Source organism: Schistocerca cancellata, chromosome 9 (assembly GCF_023864275.1).
Source record: "Schistocerca cancellata isolate TAMUIC-IGC-003103 chromosome 9, iqSchCanc2.1, whole genome shotgun sequence".
NCBI classification, from domain to species: Eukaryota; Metazoa; Arthropoda; class Insecta; order Orthoptera; family Acrididae; genus Schistocerca; species Schistocerca cancellata.
In genome coordinates, this window is record NC_064634.1 from 296879118 (window position 1) to 296891339 (window position 12222).

At 36.6% G+C, this 12222-nt stretch overlaps 1 protein-coding gene and 1 non-coding gene across 2 annotated transcripts in view; both read right to left on the reverse strand.

Moving 5' to 3' along the window:
• LOC126101366 (odorant receptor Or2-like) overlaps positions 1 to 7762 on the reverse strand; it is a 160811-nt gene extending 153049 nt beyond the window's left edge. Inside the window, exon 1 of the mRNA XM_049912034.1 lies at positions 7754 to 7762. Within this exon, the coding sequence (XP_049767991.1) occupies positions 7754 to 7762 (9 nt within the window). The remainder of the gene's footprint in view (positions 1 to 7753) is intronic.
• On the reverse strand, positions 825 to 1022 carry LOC126102797 (U2 spliceosomal RNA). The gene has a single exon (XR_007523068.1). It is a non-coding gene; the product is annotated as a U2 spliceosomal RNA (small nuclear RNA).
• Positions 7763 to 12222: the final 4460 nt, after the last annotated feature.

Sequence of the window (12222 nt, forward strand, 5' to 3'; positions counted from 1 at the left end):
GCACTTGGTCGATCGATACTGGGACGTTTAATGCTGTTTATGTATGACGCTGGAGATGTCATTCGATGGTGTCCCAAGCGTGCCTCGTTTGGATATAGATATAGTGAGTGAACAGGCCAAGGCGACATGTCGACACTTTGCAGAGGATGTTGTGTTACAACAGCAGTTTGTGAGCGAGTGTTACCCTGTTGGAAAACACCCCTTGTAGTGCTGTTCATAAATGGTTGCACAACAGGTCGAATCACCAGACTAACGCCCAATTTTGAAGTCAGAGTGCGTCGGATAACGACGAGAGCGCTCCTGCTGCCACACGAAGTCGCACCCCAGATCATAACTCCAGGTATTGGTCCAGTGTGAATAGCATGCAGAAAAGTTGGCCTCCTCCTAATCAAAATACAGCCATCATAGGCACCGAGGCAGGACATATTTCTACACTGCCCTCCAATGAGCTCTCTCTTGACACCACTAAAGTCGCAAATGGCGGTGGTTTGGAGTCAGTGGAATGCACACTGTAGGATGTCTGAATCGGAGCTTTTCTTGAAGTAACCAGTTTGTAACAGTTTACTGTGTTATTATCATGCCAGCTGCTACTCAGAATGATGCTGCAGATAAACTACAATGCACCAGAGCCATATGGCGAACACAGTAGACATCCCTCTTAGCAGTGCCATGTGGCCATACAGAGCCTTAAATTAATTAAAACAATACGTGCTGTGTAAGCAGCTAACTACTGGGCACATCGACAACTACGACAAGTTTTGCTACCAGCGGAATATCTGATCACTGCAGAATATTAAACCATTTCAGGCTGTGTTTTAATTAATTTTAGGTGGGCCGATCCCGGCGGTACTGCAATGCCGGGCCAACCCGCGACAGAGGTGGAGCAAGCCCCTAGCACTCCGTCACGAGCCAAAAATGAGTTTAATATTCTGGTCCTGCGATGCAGGACGTATCAGATATTAAGCTGATAAGAACAAGTCTTCTTGCACCTGTACATTCTCGTGACCACTGCTGCCAGCAGTCACGTACAGGGCTACATTCCTGCCAAGTCTTTCTGTAATATCACAGAAGCAAGATCCAGCTTCTTGTAGCCATACTACATGGCCTCATTCAAACTCAGTGAGGTGTTGGTAATGGCATCTTTGTCGCCTTAAAGGCATTCTTGACTAATATCAACTAACTATGTCCAATTTCAAATGTAACTAACGCTCACAACTGTTACAGCGTATATTTATAGCAAACCTGATTTGCATCCTTAAAGTGGTGCTAACAGCACCACTCTTACAAGACTGGCAAGGAATTCGAACAGACACCATCTTTCAGATTTAGAAACATGCCTACCAACTTTCGTTTATGTCATACAACTCCTTCTTGATGTTGCGATTTTTTTCCTTCAGTCTATATATGTAATTTTGGTTTACTTAATGTGGGTTCAGCAAGTCCAAATATAGTCAAACAGTTTCATGAGACAGGCAGGTTCATCATATACAGTAACAACACAGGCTAACTAGTTGTTTGTTTGTTGTGGTCTTCAGTCCTGAGACTGGTTTGATGCAGCTCTCCATGCTACCCTATCCTGTGCAAGCTTCTTCATCTCCCAGTACTTACTGCAACCTACATCCTTCTGAATCTGCTTAGTGTATTCGTCTCTTGGTCTCCCTCTACGATTTTTACCCTCCACGCTGCCCTCCAATGCTAAATTTGTGATCCTTTGATGCCTCAGAACATGTCCTACTAACCGGTCCCTTCTTTTTGTCTCGTTGTGCCACAAACTCCTCTTCTCCCCAATTCTGTTCAATACTTCATCATTAGTTATGTGATCTACCCATCTAATCTTCAGCATTCTTCTGTAGCACCACATTTCGAAAGCTTCTATTCTCTTCTGGTCCAAACTATTTATCGTCCACATTTCACTTCCATACATGGCTACACTCCATACAAATACTTTCAGAAACGACTTCCTGACACTTAAATCTATACTCGATGTTAACAAATTTCTCTTCTTCAGAAACGCTTCCTTGCCATTGCCAGTCTACATTTTATATCTTCTCTACTTCGACTATCATGAGTTATTTTGCTCCCCAAATAGCAAAACTCCTTTACTACTTTAAGTGTATCATTTCCTAATCTAATTCCCTCAGTATCACCCGACTTAATTCGACTACATTCCATTATCCTAGTTTTGCTTTTGTTGATCTTCATTTTATATAGTCCTTTCAAGACACTGTCCATTCTGTTCAACTGCTCTTCCAAGTCCTTTGCTGTCTCTGATAGGATTACAATGTCATCGGCGAACCTCAAAGTTTTTATTTCTTCTCCATGGATTTTAATACCTACTCCAAATTTTTCTTTTGTTTCCTTCGCTGCTTGCTCAATATACAGATTGAATAAAATCAGAGATAGACTACAACCCTGTCTCACTCCCTTCCCAACCACTGCTTCCCTTTCATGTCCCTCGACTCTTATAACTGCCATCTGGTTTCTGTACAAATTGTAAATAGCCTTTCGCTCCCTGTATTTTACCCCTGCCACCTTTAGAATTTGAAAGAGAGTATTCCACTCAACATTGTCAAAAGCTTTCTCGAAGTCTACAAATGCTAGAAACGTAAGTTTGCCTTTCCTTAGTCTTTCTTCTAAGATAAGTCGTAAAGTCAGTATTGCCTCACGTGTTCCAATATTTCTACGGAATCCAAACTGATCTTCCCGGAGGTCGGCTTCTACCACTTTTTCCATTTGTCTGTATTGAATTTGCGTTAGTATTTTGCAGCTGTGACTTATTAAACTGATAGTTCGGTCATTTTCACATCTGTCAACACCTGCTTCCTTTGGGATTGGAATTATTATATTCTTCTTGAAGTCTGAGGGTATTTCGCCTGTCTCATACATCTTGCTCACCAGATGGTAGAGTTTTGTCAGGACTGGCTCTCCCAAGGCCATCAGTAGTTCTAATGGAATGTTGTCTACTCCCAGGGCTTTGTTTCAACTCAGGTCTTTCAGTGCTCTGTCAAACTCTTCACGCAGTATCGTATCTCCCATTTCATCTTCTTGAACAGTTTCATGAGGCAGGCAGGTTCATCATATACAGTAACAACACAGGCTAACTAGTAAGACTTCGAATACACTGAGAGAATTGCACAAACAGACTAGGCTGGCGTTAGTACGCCACCTTCTTAATTTGGCTTCATGGTGGCGACTGCAATGCATGTTGCAGGGGGTGTCTTCGAGCCAGCAACAGATTGGCAGGGCATTCACATGAATTACTGCTTGCCACATGACATGGACTGCTTGGCATGATGTAGATAGCATATGACACACACCAGGAATCATTCGAGCTTAAGAATACTGTACTGTCATACACCTTACTCCATCCTGTGGTCCAAGCGAGCGTCTGTTACTAAAAAAAGGTAGAAAATGCATCCTGGAAGTTCATTGAGCCTTTGTTATCATCTTGCTGTAGTCCACTATTAGCCATGGCTAAACCTGGTGGTAGCATTTTCCTTGTGCTTGATGCTAGACTGCTTAATCAAATTATGTTCTTATCTATATTGGGCCTGAGAACTTGAATGAACAAATGCAAAAATTTCATAGTGTAATATTTTTGACAAGTATTGATCTAAGACCCTCCTGTTCACAGGGGCTCTTAACAGAGGAATCTCACAAATATACTACGTTTAAAATTTCAGGTAGGTCTCAGTAATCTTGTGTTCTGCCCTTTGGCTTACATGCCAGTTCAGGTATCTTTTTTACTACCCTAGACAGTGTGCTACGACCTGAACTGTTAGATAAGCTAACCCTGTATGTCAATGATTTACTCATCACAACATCAATCTAGAAGGACCACATTAATTTAATATAAAATGTATTAGAGAACTTTTTAGAGACAGGATTTACTGCAAATCCTCAACAATCGAAATTTGCTAAGGATAAAATCAAATTTCTTAGACATGTATTTTCACCTGTGGGAATAATATCAGTTGGTGAGAAAACCAGTGAAATAAAAATTTTTCTGTGCCTAAAATGGAGAAACAATTCAAACCATTCCTAGTTTTAGCCTCATTTTTAGGTGTTTTGTGCCCATTCAATTATAAACAGCGAACTACTCCTATATTTATTGAAAAAAGTAAACAATGCTTTTGGTCGAAAGACTGTCAAATAGTTTTTTATTATATTAACCAAGCTTTGGTGAATTCTGAACTGTTGCACCCTCTTTGTATGTCTAAGGGCTGTAAGTTTGCTTATTCCAAATCAATGAATAAGAGGGAAAAACCTAACATTTACATTATAGGATTTGCTAGATGCATCCTTTCTGAGTGTGAAGAGCTTATCCTACCATTGAATTAGAGACTTAATCCATTTTATGTGCATTTTAAAATTTTTATTATTATAATTATTGTAATAGCATCAACGTTTTTTCCTGATCATCGGCCACTGAGTTTTCTTTTATACTGTAAACTCTTGCATGCCAACCTAGCGTGTTGGTCTATATTTTTGCAGTACTGTAACTCTGAAGTAATTCATGTTAGTGGAAGAGGTAATGTGGTGGCAGATGCCTCATCCTGCCTCTCCCAAGGGCTTCCAAAATAATCAGAATTTTCTGAACAAACTTCAGACAACAAAATCTCGCTTATAAATGACAACACTTACAGCCAATATTACATAGAATATGTAGACTGTCCAGGATGATGACCATAGGTAGAAAAAGGTCAAAGAGTTACTACTACAAAATCCTACTGGTAACACTGTCACAATGCTATAGAATCAAAAATAATTTATTATACTATAGATGAATGCACAGTCTGAATCTTGAAGTGTGTGTGTGTGTGTGTGTGTGTGTGTGTGTGTATGTGTGTGTGTGTGTGTGTGTGTGTGTGTGTGTGTGTGCATTCCCACAGCTTGTCAAGCTAGTCAAATCTGGTATACTCATTGTTTATGAGGGCACTTTGGTGATGGAAAAGTTCAAAGAAAGGAATCTTTATTGCTGGTTTCCAAACATGTAGACGAGTTCAATAGCTTTTAAGAATTTCCATCATCTCTCAGAAGACTAAATCAATGAACAAGTGATGCCAAACAGAACTACACTGAATATTACCAACTAAACTGCTACAAATCGTGTTGATCGAAATCTTTGGTCCCCTGCCTCAAGCTCAGGGTAGAGTTCAATATTTGATCATATTATACGATTCGTTTGTAAATAGATCAGGTTGTGGGCAATGAAAGCAACCACAGCAGTACTTATTATTAAAAGAATACCAAATGGCTATATGGCAAGGATTGGGAACCCTTGTGCATTACTATCAGTGTTTCTAACTGTACTAGGCAAACTGTACTAGGAAAGGATTAACAACAAATTAAGCAGACTTTTATTTCAAGATTTCATCCAGAGGTAAACCACATAAGAAGAACTCTTAGAGAATGTAACTGATTTATCTGTACTTATGCTGCCGATCAGGAAACACACTGAGTTGAGTACCTTGAGCCTTTCGAACAAATATTCAATAACTTGCCATAAACCTGTACACAATACCAACCAGATAAGTTAATACTTGCAAAATCAGAAAGGAATTAGAGGAATGACCTATTTCCCCAAATCTCAAGGAAGGAGAGCTCCTGGGAAGGGAAAATAAGATAAACACTGATTACATTGACCGAAAATGCCCATCTAGGGAAAGCATACTATGACAGAAGGCTAATATATGCCCAAGAATTCCCTCAGTAGGATAAAATATTTTAGAGGATACACCCGAAGCCATCCCTTTTAAGTAGGGATAACTGAGAATGGCAGCTAATGTATTCAGGTCCACATAAATTGATTAGGATACCTAATGAAGGGAGGTTCCTATTAGCCTGCCATGAGTTAACCAAGGTTAAGGAGTTATACCCTCTCCAGGACTTAAAGAAATATGTAAGATTATATATTAAGTTTTCTGGACACACAGGTTTGTGTAAATATACAGAAGTTATGAATTATAAATAAGTTAGTTGCTTTATGGGCATTGGTGAAAAATCTAGTTATATGATTTACACAAAGAAGTACAGGGATACAACCAAGATGCAGTAATATTTTAATATAAACAGTACTCATATACAAACTGTATACATAATATATGTATATTTTATAGTTATTTAGGATGTCATTTCGGTTTCTATAGTTATGTAGGATGTAGTTCAAAGAATGCTCACAAACAGAAACTGTCCTTTGTCAACTGAATGACTGTTACACACAAAATAATTAAGCTGTGGAACAGAGTGAGTAATTAGCTAATCCTCTCTCCCGGGATTGGAATGACTCCTTACCCCCTCTCTTAAAACCCAAATCCTTTCGTCTTTCCCTCTCCTTCCCTCTTTCCCGATGAGGCAACCGTTGGTTGCGAAAGCTTGAATTTTGTGTGTATGTTTGTGTTTGTTTGTGTGTCTATCGACCTGCCAGCGCTTTTGTTTGGTAAGTCTCATCATCTTTCTTTTTAGATATATTTTTCCCACGTGGAATGTTTCCCTCTATTATATATATATATATATATATATATATATATATATATATATATATATATATATATATATATATGTGTGTGTGTGTGTGTGTGTGTGTGTGTGTGTGTGTGTGTGTGTGTGTGTGTGTGTGTGTGTGTGTGTGTGTGGTAGTGAGTAAGTCCATTGAATAAAATAAAATTCTTTTTAAAGATTTCAAGTGTGAACAATACTGTCCTATTGAAGACTACCTACAGTGCTATTAACAACTGTATCTATTTATCTCAATAATTATCACTACTTCATTGAGCTATGAATATAATAGTCCTATCAAGACACAGTCAGATTGACAGTATATGCATGTGGTCACTTAGAAAAGCATAAATGAGCATTAAAACGAAGGACAGTATATTCTACTACATGAATTTTCTTATGGTATTCAGAGTCAAACATATTTTCAGTGAGATAGTAACTGATACGCACTCAGATGTCAATGTAGTCCAGGTAAGAAACTAGCCATTGGCACACAGTGAAAGGAATATGTCTCCTGTCATGATGAATATAACTGGGGCCAAAGGAATGTAGAAGCGTTATGTACAATAACTACATACATAAATGTTCTTCATGTCTGTATATGTGTATCTATGTATGGTAATTTAAGACTGCAGTGTGGAAATAATTTCCAAGTTCATGTCTGTAAATGTCCATAGACCTAGGGATAGTAATATTAGACCTTTATGGGCTCCGAACAATCTACTGTGGAACTGACACTAGTCTGTAGCTAATAAATGTTTATTTGAGTAGTTTTTGGAGCTTACAGCTGGTTTTTCTTTTTGTGCTAAATGAATTCTACTTCCTGCATGCTGAAATGTGTATAGTATATGCACAGAATTATTCTTTTGAAAATAAACAGTGATATCCTAATCCTTTAGTAAACCTAATATGTTTGTGATTTTGTAAATGTAAACATAAGGCCAAAAAACTCATAAATTTGTATGGTCTTTGTGGTTTAAAGTTAGTGACTCCCATGAAATGTGTAAATACAATGTAAATGTTTTTTGCACTTTGTCTAATAAAAACCTATTATCCATGGGGACAAAGTTAAAAGTCTGTTCACATAAAATGAGAAATGTTACATCATGCAGCTATGAACTCTACATAGAAGTGCTTGTCTAAGTTCTTTAAAGTGAATGGTTAAGATACTCCTCCAAGTGATACTAGCAACTGTTGACATGGACGACATATCTAGAGTATAAATTAAAAAAAAAAAACTTGATTTTTCACTCACCTTATTCATGTTTGTTCACATTCATGATCCAGAGAGAGATGTCAACTCCAGACGAGTTGTATGAACAGTTTTCATCAGCAAGTATGCACAAGGTCGTTGTGAGTGAACAGTAAACAGCCACAATATCTGCACTCATTATAAGCAACAGTATTGTACCTGGAACACTGGATGTGTGACCATTATTAACTTAAACCGTACAGTTCCACAGTTAAACTTAGTTCTGTAAAGACAGTCATCCAGAGCATATAGTGGACATTGACATTTATAACTTGCCTTTAAAATGTATAGTAATTTGAATGAATATACTAAAAATGTATGGCTCAGTGAATGATAAACTGACCTGCAATTTTAAAAGAAAAGAAAAGAGGATCCACAACAAAACCACTGATATATTTAATGTACTCAAATAATTTACAATCTGTGTATGTATTTATGAAAATTTGAGTTATGTGTTGTTAGTTTTTTCAGAACAACTTAATGTAAGTCTTATGCTATATGTTACTGAAACCAACATGCAACTGTTTAATATCCTTGAAATGAAACCAACCTGTTGTGAGTCCTGTGGTCACCTACCATGTCATCAACCTGGCTGTCTGGATCCCTTCCATTCTACAATGAGTGTTGCCACTGATGACTGTCATATCCTTCCTACCCAGTGTCCAGTTCACGTTTTCTTAGAAACAGAAGATCTTTTGTTGGCATCTACTATTCAGATGTCTTAGCTTCTCAAAGCAATTTGTTCTAACATATATACTAATGTGTTTCTCTTTTCCATATATTAACATGTGTGCATGATTCTTGGAAATCATCTATTCTATGACTGAGGAGAATTTTTTTTCCTTTCATATGATGTATAAGTGTATTATTTTTGTAAAAAGTTTTATGCTCTAACAAATACTACAGACTACAGTTATTTATTCTCAGATAAGTTGTAAGAGCATATGGACTATCAGACCAGTAGTGTGACTGGATTGAAGAGTTCCTAGATAACAGAACATGTCATTCTCAATGGAGAGAAGTCTTCTGAAGTAAGATGATTTCAGGTGTGCTGCAGGGGAGTGTCGTAGGACTGTTGCTATTCACAATATACATAAATGACCTCGTGTATAACATCCAAAGTTCACTGAGGCTTTTTGCGGATGATGCTGTAGTATATAGAGAGGTTGTAACAATGGAAAATTGTACTGAAATGCATGAGGATCTGCAACAAATTGACGCATGGTGCAGGAAATGGCAATTGAATCTCAATGTAGACAAGTGTAATGTGCTGCAAATACCTAGAAAGAAAGATCCTTTATCATTTAGCTACAATATAGCAGGTCAGCAACTGGAAGCAGTTAATTCCATAAACTATCTGGGAGTAGGCATTAGGAGTGATTTAAAATGGAATGATCATATAAAGTCGATCATTGGTAAAGCAGATGCCAGACTGAGATTCATTGGAAGAATCCTAAGGAAATACAATCTGAAAACAAAGGAAATAGGTTACAGTACATTTGTTCGCCCACTGCTTGAATATTGCTCACCAGTGTGGGGTCCGTTCCAGATAGGGTTGATAGAAGAGATAGAGAAGATACAACGGAGAACAGCGCACTTTGTTACAGGATCATTTAGTAATCACGAAAGTGTTACGGAGATGATAGATAAACTCCAGTGGAAGACTCTGCAGGAGAGACGCTCAGTAGCTCGGTACGGGCTTTTGTTGAAGTTTCGAGAACGTACCTTCAGTGAGGAGTCTAGCAGTATATTGCTCCCTCCTATTTATATCTCGCAAAGAGACCGCGAGGATAAAATCAGAGAGATTAGAGCCCACCCAGAGGCATATCGACAATCTTTATTTCCACGAACAGTACAAGACTGGAATAGAAGGGAGAACCGATAGAGGTACTCAAGGTACCCTCCGCCACACACCGTCAGGTGGCTTGCGGAGTATGGGTGTAGATGTAGATGTAGAAAACATGTTGAACACAAGTCTATGCTCACTGCTCATGGATAAAATTTAAAATTTGTTGAATGCTATATTCACCAGAATATCTCTACTTTTACTAATCGTGTTTGAGGCAGATTAACTTTATTTAAGAGACAAATACTTATAATGGTATTCATGGACCTTCAATTCATTATCAATTACACATGAAATAAATTCCTAGCTTTAGCTAATGAACACTGTCTTCACTATTCAAGTGGGTTGTATAACACAGATATTGATAAAGACATAAGTGTGAACTTCTGTGCCTGACTGAATGGTCTATAAGGGACATGATAGTAATAATTGCAAGTGATATTCCTGCTTGTGGACCGCCATATAACAATTGCTGATATTAAAATGTATGTCAAATGATGTCAGTTCCTTTGCATGAACAGCAAAAATCTATTTTTTCATTGCACTTATGAAAAGACAATGTCTTGGAAAATTTAATGTCTGTAAACCACTGATATTATGCCAGCCTTTGTACCCCAATAACTGTAATTGTTCTACCTGTGAAAAATACTACATCAGATTGATTTTTCTGCTTGTTCTGGCATCAACATGATAAGGATGTAAGTTGTGTAAGTTGTAGCGTTTTGCAAGTAGTAATTACATGCTTTATTTCGTAAAACCATAACCCTATGAGTTCTCATGTTTCACTCAAGTAATGCAGTAATTCCTGGCTTTTAAAATCGTGCTTGGTGATGTAATGATCAAGTTCCATAAATGCTCTATCATTAGTTGTTTTACTATTCAGAGAAATCAAGCCTGCATCTTAATTCAGAGTCCAATTAATTTTTTACAAACTAATTCATTTTTACAAACATTAATTACATATGTTGTTATTTGACACCAAGTGTACTGTAAACCAACAATTGCTTTTGCGTGGAGCTCGTTTTTATTCTTTATGTTAAAGCCAATGACTACAGTTTCATTATAGTAAACGTAATCAGAATTTACAACGGTTTCGCTTACAAATAGTTGCACTTCCCATTTTTATCACCTTTGGAATAGGTCTTTTTGTTTGAGACTTACACTCATAATCTGGAAAATTAATAATTTTATAAAAAAGGAACCCCTTCACTATCTAACCCATGAGCAGAGACATTGTCCACGCTTGCTCTAGCATATTACTATCATAGTGTGACATGATTGCTCTGCTTAAGTCAGCTTGTGCAATTTGCCGCATCTGGCAAGGGAAGGTAAACATGTGCTCGTGAATCGAACAAAGGTACAGTCACACATGCACATTATTGAGCCCGTGCACTCAGAGAGGTTATATCTGCACAAAAGGAGGTCAATATGTTCAAAATTTTGAATGATTAATTTGTACTAATCACAACTTCCATTCACTGGCTTATCTCAGATGTAAACAGTTACATATAATATACAATTCATAAACAGCAGCTCTGACATCAGCTGCCAACAGTAAAGGACAACAAGTTTAACATCAAATTCTGTTACATAAACAGGTATCACACAATGAAACATTACAATCACTTATGAAAAGTTTGGTGCAACTTATATTCTGCATGCTTGAGAGAAACGATGAACAAAAGATGTTCGGTCAAACTGAGCTTCATGGAAATGCTCTAAACACACTGTGCTGTATTTTACTAATTTGCTATATGTCATTACAAAGTCTTGATCTGCAACTTTTTCCTTTCGGTGCCCTTCGTGAATCTACATATTGTGAACACAAAAGTCAGTGAGTAAAAAAATTGAAATGAATATTTCAACCAAAAGTCTTATTTTAGCTAAAGCATTTACCTGTACAAAGTAATAGCAGACTTTCCACTTACTTTGATCCCTCAAATGGCGACATAAATTTTGGCACTTTTTTGGTAACACTAGTCTCTCAAACCTTGTAATTTTTACTTGATTTTATTTGCACATTTTCACTAAATATTGTACATATGTATGTGTATAAGAAGTAAACACCACAGTATTGTATATATATATATATATATATATATATAATACTGTGGTGTTTACTTATATATATATATATATATATATAATACTGTGGTGTTTACTTCTTATACACATACATATATATATATATAATACTATAGTGAAAAATGTGCTAGTAAAATTAAAAAATTAATAATTTTCTAATAAGTGTTTTTGTTACTTCATTGTAATCTGTTGTTTAAAAACATTTTTAAACTTTTGAACAACAAATTACAATTAAGTAACAAAAACACTTACTAGAAAATTATTAATTTTTTATTTTACTAGCACATGTTTCACTACAGTATATATATATATATATATATATATATATATATATATATATATATATATATATATATATATATATATATATACACAAAATACTGTGGTGTTTACTTCTTATATACATACATATGTACAATACTTAATGAAAATGAGCAAATAAAATCAAGTAAAATTACAAGGTCTGAGAGACTAGTGTTACCAACGAAGTGACAACATTTATGTTGCCATTTGAGGGATCAAAGTATGAAGCCTGTGCAAA